General features: G+C 45.4%; 1 protein-coding gene across 1 annotated transcript in view; it reads right to left on the bottom strand.

The window, feature by feature from the left end:
* Positions 1 to 20,446, bottom strand: part of GARNL3 (GTPase activating Rap/RanGAP domain like 3) — a 152,945-nt gene that overhangs the window by 57,869 nt on the left and 74,630 nt on the right. Inside the window, exons 5-8 of the mRNA XM_077768251.1 lie at positions 11,855 to 11,954; positions 10,197 to 10,315; positions 3,379 to 3,443; positions 773 to 836 (exon numbers count right to left, since the gene is read on the bottom strand). Coding sequence (XP_077624377.1) covers positions 773 to 836; positions 3,379 to 3,443; positions 10,197 to 10,315; positions 11,855 to 11,954 — 348 coding nt within the window. The remainder of the gene's footprint in view (positions 1 to 772; positions 837 to 3,378; positions 3,444 to 10,196; positions 10,316 to 11,854; positions 11,955 to 20,446) is intronic.

Below are 20,446 nucleotides of genomic sequence, written 5' to 3'. Positions count from 1 at the left end.
GGACTAAGCGTGAGGCTCCTCTACTTAAAGACTCCGCAGGCTCCCCGCCACCTCCCGGCTAGGTTTCCAGCCTGCCTTTCCAGCCTCTTCCCTGTCACCGGTGTACCCAGTCCCTTTAGGCTCAGCTTTGACACAAAGCCGGCACTGTGTGTGTGATGGCTGCGTTTGTAAGTTTCAAGGGAGAATTTCAATGCTAAATTAATTGCGACAAGACAGAAGTTTGGCTGACATTTTCTGATGGTCCTTTACTAGATGATGGCTCTGAATTTTTTTTTTCCCTGAGGCAGACTGCTTTCCCTTAACAGCGAGTCTTGAGAAAACAGGATGGATTCTGGACACCTTCTATGGTCTACGGTGTTCTATCTCAGAGCTCAGTAAACACATTTGTGTTTTACTACCTGAAAAAAAAAAAAACACCTCATGTTCCATACCTTCTGCATCACTCAGTAAAAAGATTGGCTTTTAAGCCAACAAGGTCCCTCTGAACATACACCCCTTTGGTTCCTGGATCAAAGACCGTATCGTTCAGCAGTTCTCAGTCGTGGCTGTGCCTCAGAATCACTCATGGGACTTCTGAAAACTGCAGATTCCCACCCCTGCTTGTCAAATCAGCATCTCAGCTGCAAGGTTCTTTATGATGAGTGGTTTTCAAAGCCCTGTACGTGATTCTGATTATGCTTGTATCCTAGGCCGAGACTCACTGATGATCTGTCCTTTCTAATCTAACATTGTGATCAAGCATATACCGTTATGAAGCAAAAAAAATTGTTACCTTTTGGATCTCGGGATGAAAAATTTCTCTGGGGCCTTTCTCAAATTTGTCCAGGTTCATGGCACTGAAATAGAAAGGACAGAATGAGCTAGAGCAAGGTGGAGCAAGTCTCGGTGCTTCCGAGATCACAGCTGGACTCCCTGGAGGGCCCGGCACCCAGGAAACCAATGATCACACAGGGCGCTCAGCGAATGAGTGCATGAGGGTAACCCAACACGGCTCTCTATCTTCCTTATAGAACTGTCCCTTAATGACACTCATCAAGTAAGAGAGGAGGGGGGCAATCAGGAGCCTATTTCGGGCAACCTAACCTTCAAGATTCTTTTATGTACTAAAAAAGTGGTCCATTGACATTTCCGTAGCAATTAACGATAACATGAAATGTAATCAAGACGACCTGGCATTTCTTTCTTCCTTTGGCCACTCTTCTGCCACTTAGGGCAAAAAGGCACCCCTTCCCCCCAAGCTTGTTCTTCCATGTTTTACTTTGGAGAGCAGTGCCAACCTTCTTGAGCCCAAGTTCCTCTAAGAGGTAAACCAGGGAGTTGAACCCCATGGCTCCCGAGGCCCCTTTCATCTAGGAGTCCTGTATTTGTAAGTGAAAGGTAAGCATAATAACAGCTAATCTTTAGGAAGTACTTCCTAGATGCCGGGCACCCTACTAAATGCTTTACGTGGATGACCTCATTATCTCTACGAGGCAAGTACTATTTTATCCCTGTTTTAAAGGTGAGGAAATTGAACGAGGATAACAAAGCTGGTAAGTAGCAGAGCCAAGATCTGAACCCAGACTTCCACGACTCCATAGTATCATAGTTTCATTTCCTTTTAAGTTTTCAAGTTCGTGGTGGTAACAAATAAAGACAAAATCTTTTCTTCTATCGGCAGCAACTGGAGAAGTTTGGCTCTTCCACGTCTTTAAAACAAAATGTTTCCTGGTTGAAATGTTTCCTCTGTGCTCTGGCTACAGAGTGGAGGGCTGAGAAGCGAAGGCCCTATTCCTAGGACTAAATGAGGTCGTAACTAAATGAAATTGTCCTCAAATATAAAGAAGCGGAAGTAACTTCTTTTAGGAAAAAAACAAGTCACGGAAATCTTAAGCCAGTATAATTCTAAGTGTTCCTCTCAAAGCGGGTTAAGATTTATAGCTCCTTAGAAGCAGCAAGGTATTTCTGTGCTCGATAAAAATGTTAATCTCTCCACCAACACTTTCAGAGCTCAGGCTTCAGACTGCTTAGGGGCAGAGTCAGAAGGCCTCGAGTGGAAAGGAGAAGGCCTGTGATTTAGGGAGCAAATCAAGCTTGAAAACGAGATATGAACATTTTTACTTCTGAATCTCAGTGCCCTTTCATCAGCCAGATGCGGTCCCTAATCAATGGAGTCAAGACTGTCCCTCCAATTGAGAGATGTTTCTGGCAAGTGTATGCGTTGTGGTTGGGACACTGAGAACACCATCTCTTCCCACCACTTAGCTGCAGATGAACAGAGAGTAAACCACCAGGGCTCTGGGACAGACGTTCATATTCACATAACATAAAGGCCCAAGACCAGGAATGACAGGGCCCTGGGTTTAAATGCCAGCTCTGTGGTTTACTGGCTGTGAGATCTTTGTCAAATCCCTTCACTTCTCTGAGGCTGTGACTCCTTGCTGGAGTGCAGGTGATCACAGATCTACTCTGTGCAGGTGGTCTAAAGAGTCTCTAAGAGGGGCGCCTGGGTGGCTCAGTCAGTTAGGGGTCCGACTTCGGCTCAGGTCATGATCTCACAGTTCGGAAGTTTGAGCCCCGCGTCGGGCTCTATGCTGACAGCTCAGAGCCTGGAGCCTTCTTCCGATTCTGTGTCTCCCTCTCTCTCCGGCCCTCCCCAGCTTGAGCTCTGTCTCTCTCTCAAAAATAAAGAGACATGAAAAATTTAAAGACTTGCTAAGAGAATGCCTTTAGAGCATTTAGTGCTGTGCCTGAGAAGCTACCGTTACTACGATGTAACCTCTGGGCTGGTGACAGGGTGACAGGTAGCATCTGGGTGGTGGCATTCCCTAAGGGAGTCTGTCTCCCAGCACGAGGGGGGTGTAACAGGAGGGGATGGAGAGGTGGGGGCGGGAGCCGCAGGGGAGCGCGGAGCAGCTGGATGTTCCATTCATTTAACTGTCTCTGCAAAGAATAAGTACTTTCTTCTCTGAGAGGCATTTGCTGACATATGAGGTTCTGTTTCAAAGCAGGAAAATGGGAGGAAAAATATTTCTTGATTTTCTTTACGAAACCAAAGTATCTGCATGCATGCAAGCAAAAAAGAGGGTGGCCACGCAGGCAGTTTGGAGATGCGGAGGAGTGGGGCTTAATTTCCACTGCACACCAGCTGTGTGATCTTGGCTTCCTCTCTCTGGGCTTCCATTTCTTCTGCTATGCAGTGGGGAGAACGGCAGTGCCCATCCTGCAGGCTTGCGATGAAGACACTGGCATGCACGATGTGGTGCATGTCAGATGCTTGGCAAAATGGCTGGTACGCAGTCAAGGCTCCAGAAAGCGGAAAAGTAACATCAGAACGATCGCAGGAGGAAAATACTTATAAAGGCTCCCAGTGTTGGGCTTCTACTCATGAGTACTCACCTTAAGATGGACTTCACGGAGAGAGTTTTTGTGGGACTGTACGGAAGGCATATTTTCTGGGTACCCTGCAAAGTCAAAACACCAGATCAGTGAGAAGTTTGGCAATTTCCATCTCTGAAAGAGCCTTACCTGGCTGTTTAAAAGAATATATGAACATATATAGGAATAAGCTCATTCTGTGGTGGAGGAAATCTTGCTCAGGCTTGACAGCATTTTTCCACCCTCCCCCTCCCCCAACATTTGGGGAGTTAAGTGTTATTCTTCAACGTACGGACTGACGGATTCTTGGTGTCTTGGTACAGTGAGCCGATGAGCCGTCTGACCAAGATGAGAAGGGGGTTTGGTCTCTGAGCCAAGAATCAGATCAGCCTCAAAGGCAATGAGAAGAAAACAGATTCGCATGTCAATGGGACCTAAATGTAATATCTCCAAGTCAAAGGCTTTTGGAACTAGAACTCACTTGAATCTTTCATTGAGGTTTTCATAATATGTACTTCTGTATTTTTCTGTGTTTACTGTATGTTTTTTAAGGTAGGCTCCATGCTCAATGTGGGACTTGAACTCATGACCCTGAGATCAAGAGTTGCGTGCTCTACCAACTGGGTCAGCCAGGCGCCCCTCTGTGTTTACTATTTATACTCTGCTTCTTCCTCTCTAAATGAGTACCCACTGTGACTGCTAGAATGCACTCAATAAACATTTGTTGCATGAAAGGGAATGAATAAAAGGTTGCCTGAATGGTTCAGTCCCATGTCCAAACCACCCAGAAGATGAGTGCCACTTGATTTATGATTTCCAAAAAAGAGGGGTACCTTGGTGGCTCAGTTGGTGGAGCACCTGACTTCGGCTCAGGTCATGATCTCATGGTTCATGAGTTCGAGCCCCATACTGGGCTCACTGCTGTCAGCACTGAGCCTGCTTCAGATCCTCTGTCTCCCCCTCTCTACCCCTCCCCTGCTCACGCTCTCTCAAAAATAAACATTTTATTTATTATTTTAAAGGATAAAAAATGTTTATTTTTGAGAGAGAGAGAGAGAGAGAGAGAGAGTACGAAGAGGGGAGGGGCAGAGAGACAGGGAGACAGAATCGCAAGCAGGCTCTGCACTGTCAGCACAGAGCCCAGTGCAGGGCTCCAACCCATGGAACCACGAGATCATGACGTGAGCTGAATTCAAGACTCAGATGCTTAATTGAGTGAGCCACCCAGGTACCCGTAAATAAACATTAAAAAAATTCTTTTTTCAAAAAAGATATGATACAGATTTGTAATCTATAAAGGATTTACACTACACGTTTGGCAAAAGGGATTATAATGTAGTACACATTTAAAACTTTCTTTCTAACTTTGACTAATAAAATTGGCAGCACAAATAGTTAGAGAAAGGGTAAGGGCATTTCTTGCGGGAAACAGGCAAGGAAGGAGATAGGATTTTCCTTGCGTTTTCGAGACGCACCTGCCAACTCATCTGTCCAAGCCCGGAACCCTGGCGTCGGGATGGAGTTCCTCTACCTTGTCGAGCCCATGATCCCTTTCAGTGAACTCAACATTCACACCCACGCCCCCGGAGAACCGGCGATCTCGTCCCCACTCCAGGCTGGGGAGGAGTGTATCTTTCTAGACAAAGCCCTCTTATGGGTTCTCTATCAATCAATGCAGTTTATGTTACAGAGATTTTAGAAGATTTCCGATACAGACAAGTATTATGATGTGGGAACAGGGATGTTCAAATCCCACATAACCCATGTGCTGAAACCTAAGTTATCTGGGTGGCCTTGCTTTTTTGCCAGCCCCGGTCTACCTCACACTGTGGTCACCTGTATAGGATGCCAACCCTTCTAGAAGAAGGTCTTGGTCTGACCTTCTTGCTCATCCCCTACCTTAGCTACTTTTCCTTCTCACCAAACACACCAAATGCAGCTTTAAAGACAAGTTCAGGGCAGCCTGAGGGGCGGAATGTATGGAAGAGGAAGATACAGCCCCCGCCTGGCTGACTATAGCCTCTTCATAAGCTGCCTATGTGGATGCGGAACGCCAGGCTCGTGGGATGCTGGATTTGTATTTTCCTTCACTACGAACTGGTAAAAGCTCTTCCTCCCCATCTTCTCCCTGTGGTAGCTTCCTAGAGTTGTTTCCCACAAAAGACACCCTTCGGTTCTCTGTGTTCTGGTGGGACCAACAGACACACAGCCAGCATCAAGTACATGTACAGGCAACACCAGGTGATCACAGCAAGGATATGGAAGGATCTAGAAGGGTGCTGCAGTGGTTACCCCTGAGTAAGTGGACTCTGAGTCTCTTTTTAACTAGCTGCATTGTCTGGATGAAATCTGTACAGAAAGTATGTATTTTTTTTTTTTTTAAGTCTTTGCTTCGTGTTTAGTAGAAGGTACAACAGTGATAAATAGCACTGTCTAAAGCGGGGCTTACGCATTTAGCTATCTGTCGGTTTTTGAAAATGTGAGGTCATGGCAGGGGTGAGGGGGTGCAGAGGCATGTGCTTCTCTGCATCCCTTGTAGCCTCCAGCACTAGTTTGGGGCCCAGAGGGGCTTCACAGCTGACCTGTTTTGCCGAGCTCTGCTTTGATTTTTCAGTCCCTCGCCTTCCTTCAACACCGCCACTTGGAGCCGCTAGCAAGCACTTGCTTTGCCCTGGCACACAATTCAAGGTCTAGACTAGAGGCTCTGGAGAACGTGCTGGCACTTCTCAGTAGAGGGGCTAACTCATTAGGCCAGCCCCACTGCCTTCACGGGGCTCTTGGGGTCTGACTCCCTCCTCCTGGCCTTCTCCCCAGATGAGCAAGAGGAGTCCTCAGAGCTCCTCCTTTGTTTTGCCTTTGTTGTTCTTCTTTCTGGAATGCTCCCTGCCTGCCCCTTCCCCGTGCTATTTATGTGGCTGGTTCTCTTCCCTCTCCGGTGTCTTTAAATGTCACCTCCTTGGAAAGGTTTTCCTGAGCTGTCTGATCTAAAGTTGGTCTCCCGTATCATTCTGCCTTTGTTTCCTTCAGAGTGTTTATCCCAATTTATAAGGTAGTAGAGGCAACATCTTTAGTCATTAGAAGAAGCAGAACGCCCCCCGCCCCTGTTCTACCCTCCCAGTACCTGGCCACCTTCGCAGGTGAGGAGATGGAGTGGCTGTTACTGCCCGAAGGAAGAAGGCAGGACATTGAGAAAATCCATTCCAGAAAGGTAGCCAAAGTACAAAACTATCCTTTCTTGTGTCAGTTAAAGGAAAGAAGAAGGAAGATGGGAAAAGCTAGGGCGTTAGATGCCGGGGCCCTTGATTCCTCCATTCCGAGGGCAGGCCTGGAAGTGGGTGCACGGGTGCTGCAAATAGATCAAGGTGAGACACGTGGACCGGAGGCTCGCTTCCCAGGCACGGCCTTCCTTAGGAACCTTGAAGTCTAGGTAGAACCTGTTTGAACATGATGAGGGGCAGTGACTCAGCAGCTACAAGTGTGGATGGTCACCAAAATTAGAAACATAAGCCTAGAGCGGTGTCCTGCCTCAGCCCACCTGCCCCCTGGCCAGCAGGGGAGGTGCAGTGACAGGGACAGACCTGAGAGGCTCAGCGACTAGCAGAGACCTGGGGTCGGGTCGCAGAGCTCACAGTGCGCGGTGCCATCAATGCAAGGGGCAAACGACTGGGACCATGGATTCCAGCGACAGGTGCATTCCAGTGATGCTAAAAAGGCCAGAGGGGACCAGTTACATCTCAGTGATTGCGAGTTCAGAGAGCAGATCCGCCACAACAGAACCCAGAAAGCCCCAGGTGAACCCACAGTCCTCTTCTGCCACCATGGGGTCTCATCAACTCTCTCCTCATGCACCCAGATATCGACTTCAAGAGGAGCAGGGGGAGGAGAAAGCAATCAGAAAGACTGTGTGTCCAAAAGAGGCAGAGTCATCCAAAGAGAATAGTTATTTATTTACTTATGTTAAATGTCTATTTATTTTTGAGAGCGAGAGAGAACACAAGTGAGGCAGGGGCAGAGAGAGAAAGGGAGAGAGTGAATCCCAAGCAGGCTCCATGGCCAGCGCAGATTGTGACCTGAGCCAAAATCCAGAGTTGGACACTTAACTGACTGAGCCGCCAAAGAAAATATTTAAACAAGAGAGACTAGAATAGTGTTGGAAAAAAAAAAGAAAGAAAGAAAAGGTCAGAAAACAGCCTTCCTGGTGCAGAAGGTAAGAGGCTTCGGACAAGAGCATGGTCACTTCTCATTAGGTGAATGGTGGGAGGAGACTGTCATGTGTGCGCTTGAGAACAAGTGGCACACAGTCCTTCCACGTTACCTCCTCCTTTTTAATGTCTATTTATTTATTTTGAGAAGGAGAGGACGCGAGAGCAAGCATGTGAGCAGGGAAGGTGCAGAGAGAGACCAGAGTGAGAGAGAGAGAGAGAGAGAGAGAGAGAGAGAGAATCCCTAGTAGGCTCCGCACTGTCAGTGCAGAGCCAGACATGGGGCTTGATCCCAAGAGTCATGAGAGCATGACCTGAGCTGAAATCGAGAGCCAGACGCTCAGCTGACTGAGCCACCCAGGCGCCCCTCAACACAATCATCTAACACTGGTGCATAAACTAGGCTTAGTACAGCTGTGATGATGGCAGACGGGGTGAGGGGGGAGAGCCAAAACTTTTCTGCAGGAAATAATTCACGAGTAAGAGCTAACTGGGATTTACATTAGATTTTTGCCTTCAACCTGCCTAAAGAGAGGACACTTTCTTTCTTTTTTTTTTTAATCTTTTTTTTTTAATGTTTTATTTATTTTTAGGAGAGAGAGAGACAGCGTGAGCAGGGGACGGTCAGAGAGAGAGGGAGTCACAGGCTGAAACAGGCTCCAGGCTCTGAGCTGGCAGTCAGCACAGAGCCCGACACGGGGCTCGAACCCACGAACTGCGAGATCATGACCTAAGCGAAAGTCAGACGCTCAACCGACTAAGCCACCCAGGCGCCCCAAGAGAGGACACTTTCTGAAACACGACATGGACATTTATATAAACAGAGGCAGCATAGCACACAGGTTAGGCTGGGCTTTGGTGTCATTCATTGATTCTTTCAGTAAATACTTCTTGAGCTGCTTCTATCTGCCAGGTACCGGGCTGGGTGGGAACAAAGCAATTATATGTCCCCTGCTTTCATGGAGCTCAGAGTCTAGTGAAAGAGAGCACAAGTCAAAGAATTATATATAGAATTAATTCTGCTGACAGCTCAGCACAGCCTTGCCGCCTTTGGCGTGTAACCTCGACCATGACATTCAACCCCTTAAACCACAATTTCACCTTAAACCATTAAGATAATGCACTGGGAAGATTTAATATATATGGCATACGGTAAGTGCTCAATAAATGTTAGATTTTATTGTCAACTGTGAGCATTTTTAATCATCACAGAAAGTTCCTAACTGCAACTTACTCCGTAATGGTTCCCAGAAATTTTTTCTGGGCTTTTTGAAGTTGCTGTATGTGTACACATGCATGCAAACACATGTACCATGTGTTGGTGTGTGTATTAAAAAGTTACTGTTTTTTTTAAAGTGTGTGCGTGTAAAAAAACTATTTTTTTGAGTGTGTGTATGCAAAAAAAAAAAAAAAAGACTGTTTCTTTATGTTCCTGTATTATTTCCTTCCCAAAAAGATCTACGTGGCAATTTTTGAGATCCTGTATTGCTGAGGTAAGAATCAGTGTGCAATGATTAAGTAATAGCTTTCAACAAATGCACCCAAAAAGTGAGACTACCACATAATAGTGCTAACATTTTCCGAGTGTGGTTTGCCTCATTGCTTCTTAATTATACACTGCATTCACCCATTCGAGAGTAAAATGTTCTATCCTTCTGGTATCTAAGCCATTTAAGATTTGATGATTTGGGACATCGCATAGATGTGGATTTTGAAATCACAGCTCACTTAATATAGTCCTTGGCACCCTGTGAGCCACAGCCCAGAACTTTCCCCAGTTTACAAAGAAGAAAATGGAGAGCATCGGCAATTTTCTCAAATTGACATGAATGAATTTACTACTGATGTAATTTGACCCTGGTTTGCTTGGCTACAAACCCTTTGCTCTTTCTAGTGTCCATAATGCCTACGAAAAGTTCTCTGAGAAGTGAAGGAAGAAAAAGGAACCAAGGGAAGGAAATAATGATTAAAGGTAAAAGGTGAAAGATGGAGACCAACTGTAAGAATTCCCAGAAAAAGAATTCAGAAAAAAGAAGAGAAAGCAGCAAAAATGAACCTAAGAAAATTTTCCTAAGTTAAAGAGAAGCTCACATTCCTGAGTTGAAGGGACTTGCCTTCAGTCCACTCAGAACCCACCCTGGACGGGGGGTACTTGTCCTGTTAAGTCTTGAGGTGTTTTTCTACCTCAGGAAATTGATGGAAGGGGTTAAGCCTCAAAGAAATTCTAGAAGTGCAGCTGGCTCAGTGCTTGACTGAATGACCCACGGAAAGAGGAGCACCCCATGGCCTGTACCAGGTAACAGTATTATATTCTTCCAATAACTTTTCTTTCTTTCAGTTGAAGGTCAACCAGTTGGTCCCTTTCAGTTTTAGTAACCGCTAAGGTTAATATACTCTGTAAAATATAGTTCTGTGTCACAGAGAGACGTAGGGGAAGGGACATGCCTGGTTTGTGGCCTATTGGGGAGAATATGTGGTTGAACCCAGGGCTTGGAGGCCCCACTGCTGAAGAGTATAATCCTGAATATCCAAGCCCTGAGAACCCCACAGAAAAAGACTCACCAAAACCTCTCTGACAAGGATACTAATCAAACTCTGGAGCACAGATGCCCCTCCAGGTGCAAGCCAGAGACTTACTGTTTTCCTCCAAAGAATTGCACGGTATTGAGGGACGCGCTGATGGTTTTGGTCAGAAAGGGTCACGGACAAGAAGAAGGGGCTCTTCTCTGCATCATTCCCAATGTAATTCTGATGGACTGCAAGAGACACAGGTTTACAACAGTGAACATACAATTGATTCTTTCAAGCCCCGGTGGGGGTAGACAATTTTTCCTTTTCACACGAGGAGGGAGCAAGCATCCTAAACCCAGCTCAGAAAAGACCCCGATCAGGCCACGTTGATCACGCGCTCCCATTTGACCTTGGCAGTGACTGGTTCAGGAATGTTCACAAATGAACATGTGACCAATGCCAGCCAATGAGACAGGAGGAGAAATGGGTCAAGGGGTTTTCCGAAAGGCTTCTTCAGTCCTGAAGATGGCCTTCTCCTTGCTCTGGACATGATGGTGTCGAGAGGTGATGCCTGGAATTACTACAACCACCCTGTGACCCTGAGGAGGGCCAGCCTCAAGGACACCACTGAGCCTCTGAATCCACCAACCTGGCGCCTGCCTTACCTCTGAGTTTCTTGGTATCTGAATGATGGCGCTGGTTTTCTCTAGAGCCTCACTGCTCTGGGAACTATGCTTTCAAGCATTTGGGAACTTGACAACTTTCCCACTGACTTCTTTCTTTATAAAGGAATAGGCCTTGTCTATAGCAAGCGAACTACTTAGAATAAAACAGTATCAGACTTTTAAAAGGATATCCTTTGCGCCTGATCACTCTCATTTTATAGTCCAAGCGTCACATCTTCTAGAAACACATACATTCGCCTGATAAGCAATTTATCTGGCTTTTCTCTAATCTTGCGACAGTGATTATTCTTCCATTCACGTTTTCCGCCTTCCCATGTATGTTCACTTGAGCCCTTCACTTTAAATGGACATCGCTCTTAATGACTGAGCTCTTGCTGTGTGCCAGGCGCAGGGCTTAGGGTTTCTCCAGCATATCTCACTGAAACGCCTATTCAAACCTACTAGGTATGTGTTAGTGATCCCTCCACTTTACAGAGAAGGAAATGAAGTCTCGGAGACATAGAGAGGTGATCGGTGTCAGGTCCTGTAGTTAAGAATGGCAGAACCAGGACTCAGACCCATTTTAGAGCCTCCCTGAGGGTAGGGACAATGAGCGCCTTGGCCAGTGTAATTGCGTGTTACCAGAGCCAATGCCTCTCCAGTTCTATGTTGACCCTCAGGGAATCATTTCTTCCCCTCATTGCCTTGAACTAAGTGTTCAACATCCGCTATAGACCTGTCTATAGTATTTGGTATAGGATAGTACTTGGTACTTGGCCTTGGTCAGGTCTAAAATTGATGTCTACCCTGCAAATTCAAATTGCCATTTAGAATATCTAATCCCCTTTAATTCCCAAGGGATGAAAACAACTGATGCGTGTGTGTGTGTGTGTGTGTGTGTGTGTGAGAGAGAGAGAGAGAGAGAGAGAGAGAGAGAGAGAGAATAAAAAATCCTAGGGCTGAGATTGGAACTGAATCTTCAAATCTACAAAGCTGACTACTAACCTGACATTAGTGTCCCTAAACTGGTTAGTTTCACACTTTTAGGGCACCAGAATAAATTACACCAACACTATTTTTCATTTCCTTTTATCCCAACCACCATCATGGCATAGTTACCTTGTCCTAAAAAATACTTGAAATACCATCTGGTGTGGTATTCTGGGTTTTCTAAGTGCACGTCTGTTCTTCGCCACGTACCCGGCAGGGCGGTCGCATTCTGTAAGTGAACAAAATTGTGCCATTAAGAGGCTTATTCAGAAAGTAAACAAGAAGCTGGCAATGAACCAGAGGCCAAAGAACCAAAAAAGTCCTTGTCAAAAGCGTACAAACAAGACTATAGCCACATGTTCCCATTAGAAAAGATACCATGTCCACATCGCAGAAGTATTCTGAAGGTCCCTGGGGTATAGGAAAAGAAACCGAGTGATGGGTTCCGCTATTTCCAACTTGAGTAGAACTTCCTGGTTCGAAGCTCCAAATATTTGGCAGCTGGTGCCCCCTAGAGGCATGCCCTTCTGTTTGGCAACCCTGTAACAGGCACCTTTCACCCGGAACGCATCTCATCGGCCTCTTACTCAAGTTCATATTTTTTGGTAGAATATTTAAAATGTGTCATGAAATAACACAATGAATGGGGGGAAATATGGATAAACATAATGAATCATCTGAATCCTCTCCCCAAAGATAATCACGATGAATGATCTGGCGTGGTCCCCTCTCATTTTTTCTTACATGTACACGCATATGTATTTTTCTTACCAAAAAGCAATCATACTGAAAATGCGGTATGGAACTCCACTGACAGGCACATTGTGCCGTGTGTATACGGCAGACTGTTGGAACATACTTTTCTGATTCTGAGATGCTTCTCGTGATTTACTAGGTGCTTGTGGTCACGTGCGTTGTCACGTTGAAGGGGTTTCCGTCAATTGTGAGCTTACAAAGAGGCCACTGTCAGGAGTGAATATTGAATTTTACTGAAAGTTTTTTTGGCAACTATCGAGAGAACAGCTTAAATTGGGGGAAAATCATAGTAATGTAATGAATTACACTGCTGGCTCTTCTGATGCTGAATGGCTTAGATTTCTGAAATGCATCTGACTAGGTCACGGGATATAGTATTCTTTTGGTATACTGCTGGATTAGAAAAAAATGAATTATGTATCGTATTTGTTAGTGAGATAGGGTTACAGTTTCTTTTCTGCATGTATTTCTGTCATGCTTTTGGGATATTACTTTTTTTTTAATGTTTATTTTTGAGAGAGAGAGAGAGAAAGAGGTGGAGGGGCAATGAGAGAGGAGACATAGAATCCAAAGCAGGGTCCAGGCTCTGAGCTGTCAGCACAGAACCCGACGCGGGGCTCGAACCAACATGAGATCATGACCTGAGCCGAAGTGAGATGCTCAACCCAGCCACCTGGGCGCCAAAGTCAGATGCTCAACCCTGAGCCACGCAGGCGCCCCGGGGTTATATTGCTTTATAAAGTGAATTAGGACTCTGTCTTTCTCATGCTCTGGAAATACTAAAATACTCTCACTGAGAGAGCATTAAGGGCCAAGCATGAAGCCAAGCACTTTCTGTGCATCATTTCCATAGCATCTCCACCAAAGTTAACGACATAGATTTTATTTCATCTCCTACTTTCAGATGAAGACATTGAGGCCTGGAGACTTTAGCTATGCTGCCTAAGGTTGCGAAGCTCATAGGCAGTAGAGCTGAAACCAAAGTCAGTGCCAATTTTGGAGGGCTTTTTCTTCTTCTTAAACATGTTAACCATTATGTCATCGTCTGTGTTCTTTTTTATGTTCTGCACTTTTGCTCCTCAAGGAGTAAAAAAGTAGGTTAATGCTTAGCATTACTGTGCTTTTATTGAATTTTCCTTTTTAAACATTTTTAAAAAAATGTTTCATTTATTTCTGAGAGAGAGAGAAAGACAGTGTGAACAGGGGAGGGTCAGAGAGAGAGGGAGACACAGAATCCGAAACAGGCTCCAGGCTCTGGGCTGGCTGTCAGCACAGAGCCCGACGCCGGGCTCGAACCCACGAACCGCGAGATCATGACCTGAGCCAAAGTCAGATGCTTAACCGACTGAGCCACCCAGGCGCCCCTTATTGAATTTTCTTGAATTAAAAAAAAATCAGCTACTGATTGTGTGTATGTGTGTGTGTGTGTGTGTGTGTGTGTGTGTGTGTGTGAGACTATTTTAATTTGGCAATAATTTTGAGCTTACATAAACGTTGCAAGAATAAGACTGTAAAGGGCATCTCTCTACCCTTTTATCATTTACCTACTGTTAATATTTTATCCCATTTATTCATTTGTTCACTACTCTCTCTCTCTACACACACACAATTTTTTCTGAACCACTTCAGACTAAGATGCATAAATAATAGCCCTTTATCCCTAAATGCTTCAGAGTGTATTTCCCAATAGAGCTATCTTCTTACATAACCATACTTTATATATCTATATCTATATATAATTTACCAACTTTTATAAATTTAACATCAATACAATACTTTAGTCTACCATCTGTATTCCCAATTTTGTCAAATGACTCCAAAATGTCATTTAAAGCATTTTCCCTCTTGAGTGCAGGATGACTGAGTTGTCGTGTGTCTTCAGACCCCCTTCATCTGGAACATTTCTACAGACCGTCTTTTACAACACTGACATTTTTTAAAGAATGCAGCACAACCGCCTCCCCCCTTCTTTTAAAAAAGAAAGATTAATCCTGGGTTTGTCTGGCGCTTCCCCATGATGAGGTTAGGGTTACGCAGACCTGGTCAGAACGCTACATAAGTGGAGCCTATCCACAGCTTATCCTGTTTCCAGAACAGATAGATGGCTATTCCTCATTGGTGAGGTTTATGTTGATCACCTGTTTGAGATGTTGTTGTCTCTCGGTCTTGACCTTTTGGTGTGACTCAAGAAGAGCCATAATTGGGTTTTGTTCCCGGTAGAATGTCTGGATGATTCATTGTCAACAGTGTTCACTTTATAATCACAAGCCACCGCAGGGCCGGCCCACAGCCTACTATGCCTCCGGGCGGCACGCAGCCGCTGTCTGACTCTGGGGGTCCCCAGCCAGCCTCAGGCCTCAGCTGCCCAGACGCAGATGGGGTCCAGCTAAGGCAGCTGGCCTTAGCCAGTCAGATGCCACTGCAGCGGGTGCCACTGGCCCAAGGCCTTGGACGCTTTCAGCAGAGCCTGGAGCGGAGACTCGGAAGGAGGTGGCCAATTAGGCTTCTGGAGCTTCTCAGACTTGCATGGCACAGCCCTGGATCTTAGCTCTGTGCTTCTAGATTTGTTAAAATGTCACCCGTGGGCCCATTCTACCCACCCCCCCCAGGATCTCTGTGGGCGGGGCCCTGGAATGTGCAATTTCACGAGCATCCCAGGTGATTCTGAGGAACACTGAATCTTGAGGAGCAATGCTCTATGCCAGGGGTTCTCAAAGAACCCAGGGAAGGCCATGAGATTGGGTGAAACAAAACAAACAAACAAACAAAAATCTTTCTTTTGCTACCTTCTAGTGAAAATGTAGTGTTTCTTTCAATTACAAATGTATGCAAAAAAAAAAAAAGAGGGGGTCACAGATATTTTTAGAACTCATTATAGTGACTGCAGACATCTTGAATACTGTTTGCAACCTTTTCAGTTCAAAGTTACAATAGTTGTTAGACTTACTCCTGGCCTTGTTATTTAAGGTATTGATAAAAAAGGGTATATATTTCTGTCTCATAAATTAGGTTTGAAAGAATCACTCCTGTAACTATTTTAATACAACTGTTTTCCTTTGTGATCTCACGCGTTTTGTGTGTCCAAAGATATCCAGAGAAGGGGCCTACAGGCCTCACAGACTGCCAAGGGGGTTAGCGGAAAGAGAAAATGACCTCCAGACTCTAGATCTTCTAAAGCCCTGAGTCTGCTTTCCCCCCTCCCAGAGGTCTGAACACTGGCTGCTGCAGAATAGAATAACACAAGGCAACATGCAGACCCTTGGAAGGGAATCTGAGTGACAGACAGGATTCTGGCCAGTGGCATGCCCTGTCCCATATCTTTATTGCATAACAAGTGCCAATCATGAGGGTGTTTTTTTGTTTTTGTTTTTTTTTTAGTGTTTATTTATTTTTGAGAGAGAAAGACAGCATGAGAGTGCATATGCAGGGGAGGGGCAGTGAGAGAGAGGGAGACAGAGGGTCTGAAGAGGGCTCCTCGCTGACAGCAGTGGACCCACAAACCGCGAGACCATAACCCAAGCCAAAGTTGGACACTCAAATGACAGCCACCCAAGTGCCCCTATGGAGGGTTTTGTTTTGTTTTTTGTTTTTTTTAGTTATCAAAAAGTTACCTACTTGGGGCGTCTGGGCGGCACAGTCAGTTGAGCATCTGACTTCAGCTCAGGTCATGATTTCACAGTTCGTGGGTTCGAGCCCTGCACGGGGCTCTGTGCTGACAGCTCAGAGCCTGAAACCTGTTTGAGATTGTGTGTCTTCCTCTCTCTCTGCCCCTCCCCTGCTCGTGCACTGTCTCTATCTCTTTCTCTCCAAAATAAATAAACATTAAAAGAATTAAAAAAAAAAGTTACCTACTTAACTTTTGTCTTCATTGAATCCTTAACTAGAATGGGGGGAGGAGAACCCAACACTGAAAAAGCTGTGAGTTTTGCAGAGCAAGACACTTCCTGTCCCTAGTTAGAATCACCTATGATGAGGTGTAAAGATAAGAATACACACAAGAACTGACAAAAGGAAGGAGACTAAGCAAGGAAACAAAATGGAGAAGCACCTCTGCCCAAGACACCAGAACGACTCTAAAAATGAGTTCCGATTTCTGATGCTAAGTAACAGAAGTGGACGGTATAAATCTTGAGTGAATCATAAATGATATTTANAGTCTATGACATTCATCCGTGTTGGGGGCACAGGAACAGTTCACTCTCCCCCGTTGCCACGTAGCAGTCCCCGTACGAACCACAGTGTATGCATTCACCCTTCAGTTGATGGACATAGGGACTGTTTCCAATTTGGAGTCATTAAGAATAAAGTCACGTGAACATTCTTACGTCTGTCTTTTGCCGGACATAAGCATTCACTGCTGTTGGGTATACATCCGGGGACAAGAGGGGGCAGATGTTCCGTTTTAGTAGATACTGCCAAACTTTCAAAGGGGAGGCACCAATTTACACTACCGCCAAGATGGGGAGAGTTCTAGTGCCTCCACATCCTCTGACCAGCTCTTAGCATGTCATTTTCATTTTAGTGGTTGTGCAATGGGTGCAGTAGTGCCTAACTGTGGGTTTAATATTGCAACAAACCCTAACTCTTTTAAGGATAACCTATTTCACAGAGGATTTCAATGATAGAGAAACCTTGTCTACAACATTTAAGGTGACATGACACCAGGAGCACTTTATTTGACATTAACAGGAGAGTTCAGAGGAAATATTCTGATGGGCTCATTTGCCAGAAAACTAAAGCTTAACACTGCAGATGCCCACACTTATGCCATTTTATTTATTTTTTTGGTTAAATGTTTGTTTGAGAGAGAGACAGACAGACAGAGAAAGAGCACGTGTTCATGGGGAAGGGGCAGAGGGAGAGAGAGAATCCCAAGCAAGCTCCACACTTAGCACAGAGCCCTAAATGGTGCTTGATCCCATGACCGGAAGATCAGGACCCCGGCTGATATCAAGAGTCAGACACTCAACTGACTGAGCCACCAGCCTCTTATTAAATTATGCCCTTTCAGGTGAAGGTTTGCTAAAAGGTATTATGAAGAGTAATAAACTCAAACTTCTTTGTGACAGATGTACCTGACCACGCCCACAGTGTTAAGTGAGTCCTGAGACCAAGAAATCCTGAATCATTCCTGCATTGAATTCCAAAGCCCACAAAACCTCTTTGGTGACCTTCATGGTCTTTTCTTCACCCCATTCATACTTGTGCAATGAGAAGGAGAGAAACTGAATGAATCTGGCCAGGATATTTTGAGGAGGATGTAATCAGAATCCACATAGAACACCCTCATTTTACCTGACTATTCGCTCATGGTTGACTTTAAGCAGGAAAGCCACACACCATGGACTACGGACGAGACCCCCTGTTTTATCGAACTCTTGGGAGTTTTCATGTTTTTTTCCAGAGTGAAGTTCAATTAGTGAGTGAATGCATTTAAACGGACTTTACTTCAGTTTCTAGGTTTAAACTGCGGAGGGAACGCTGGCAGTAAAGAATATGAATTTTAAAAAAATACACTAAAGTCTTTTAAATTGCAAACGGAAATATAAGCTGGTTGAAAAAAGTTAAAATCCGCTTCTCTTCCCCATCTTCCACGCCCTGGTGCACATCCTTTCCCTCTAAGGACCATTCTACCAGGTTGGTGTGGATAGTCCCAGAGCACTGTATGCATTTACAAAGGTGTGTTTACTATATACATACATGCACATGTCACACATCGGCGTCCACGTGCATATATACACATACATTCATAACACACACATATATGTATATACACACACAAACTCTTTTCATAAATGGGATGGTCGTGTAGCTATTACACTGAGGCTTGTTTTTTTCCACTAAAGAAAATATCTTAGTGATATTTCTTTTTTTTTTTAATATATTTTTTTTATTTATTTCTAGGAGAGAGAGAGACAGCGTGAGCAGGGGAGGGTCAGAGAGAGAGGGAGTCACAGACTGAAACAGGCTCCAGGCTCTGAGCCGGCAGTCAGCACAGAGCCCGACGCGGGGCTCGAACCCACGAACCGCGAGATCATGGCCTAAGCGAAAGTCGGACGCTTAACCGACTAAGCCACCCAGGCGCCCCAAGTCTTAGTGATATTTCTATGTCGGTACATTTAGATCTACCTTGTTCTTTTTAACGACTCTATAGGTTTTTAGAAAAATTAAACACTACTGCTGAGTAGAGATGGGGAAAATATGTAAACAGCACAAAAGGGCTTGACATAAAGTTACGGTTTTCTGACTTCTTCCCTGACCTGCCCTTTCCCTTCTCCAGAAGCAATCACTGTTAAATTCTTCTGTATTCTTTTGGAGACTTTCTTGCATATTGACAGACATATTTACCTTTTTTTCTGGTTTGCTTTTAAGGAAATGGGATGAAAAACTGATCGTTCCGGGACTTGCTTTTAGGTCTAATCCTACTGTAAACATTTTTCTATGGTGTACACTATTACTTCATTCTTTCTAACAGCTACTAAGCATTCCACTGAATACATGTATTATAATTTATGTAATTATTCCTCTACTGATGGAAATTGAAGTTGTTTCCAGGGTTTTTTTTTTTTTTTTTTTNATTCGATTCCATTGGTCTCTGTGTCTGTTTTTGTGCCAATACCATACAGTCTTGATGATTACAGCTTTGTAGTAGAGGTATACACATTTTTAATTATTGCTAATTGCCCTCCCAAAAGGCTGTACTCATTTACATATACCCCAACTGCGTGTAAGAGAATCCTCCCACGTGAAGGAAGAGAGATTTAGAAAAGGCTCAAAGACTGTCCCCCGTTCCACAATATACTAATTGACACATACGGGTGAGCTGTGAGGGAGGCCTCCAGTGATCTACCCCGGGGTCACACTCATTTTAATTAATAATCTGCATGAGCACGCAGATGGCGGGAGAAGCACACTGGAAGGTAATACAAAGCTTTCCAGGGGGTTAGCTAATAGGGAAGGTGACAGAATCAAGATGTCCAGAAAAACCCCTTTTGACAGTCAGCAGTTACGGGACACGCCGATGAGATTAAATTCAGTACGGACGATGCAAATCCCTATGTTTGGGGACAAATCCAAGCTGCGGGAGGACAGGACGGGGGAGGCCAGGTGCTACAGAGCAGGAAGTGGCGCCCATTTCACCCATCAGGAAACCGAGGCTTGGAGAAGTTGAGTCATCAACTGGTGAGTGACGGACCCGAGGTGGGAACCCGAGTTTGACTCCAAAATGGTCTACACACGCCACGACCACCACACAGCCCGACAAGAGCACATGTGAGGAAGACTGAGGTGAGGGGTAGCATATCGAAGGTTCATAAGGAGGCTTGAGAGCGAGCGAGCGAGCGAGCACGTGCAAGGGACAGAAGAAGAAGAGCCTGCTCCACCCTGTGGCTGGGTGGGGGGGCACCTGGAGCCCCGAATTCAGTTCCAAGAACCTCAGCTTAACATTAACCACCTCTCTGGTGGCCAAGGAGCAACAGTGAGGCTGGTGGTGGGTGGAACGGCGTCCAGGTCTTAGGAGACAAACAGCAGGTGTCCTGGAATGCTGGAGGGCCTATCCCACCGAAGAGGGCCAAGCTGTACGCCGTGGGCTACAGAAAATGTAAACAGAAACTCTGAGTGAAAAATGTAGATGATGAATTCTGTCCAAGAAGAAGAACCCTTGGGACTTCCTGAGTGACCAGGGTGGCAGGGGTGTCTCTGGCTGTAAGGAGGGGACTTGTGCTGGGTGTGTGCAGAGCTTCAGGATGGGACTGGCTGCTGGACCAAGCCTTGATCAGAAGCCTGTGGTTTTCAGCCCCAAGGTGAAGCCTGTGGGAGGGGAGGGGCCACGGAATGATGTAATCATTGACGGCCAACGATTTGCTCGATCATGCTTATGTGCTGGAACCCCTTCGTGGCGGGGTCCCTGCGTGGTTCCAAGGTGCTGGGAGGGTGGTCCTCCTGGCGGGAGCACGGAAGATCCGT

The sequence above is a fragment of the Crocuta crocuta genome, unplaced genomic scaffold (assembly GCF_008692635.1).
Source record: "Crocuta crocuta isolate KB4526 unplaced genomic scaffold, BGI_CrCroc_1.0 scaffold35, whole genome shotgun sequence".
In the NCBI taxonomy this organism is placed as follows: Eukaryota; Metazoa; Chordata; class Mammalia; order Carnivora; family Hyaenidae; genus Crocuta; species Crocuta crocuta.
The sequence above is the reverse complement of the archived record's forward strand: the minus strand, read 5'-3'. Positions and strand labels throughout refer to the sequence as shown.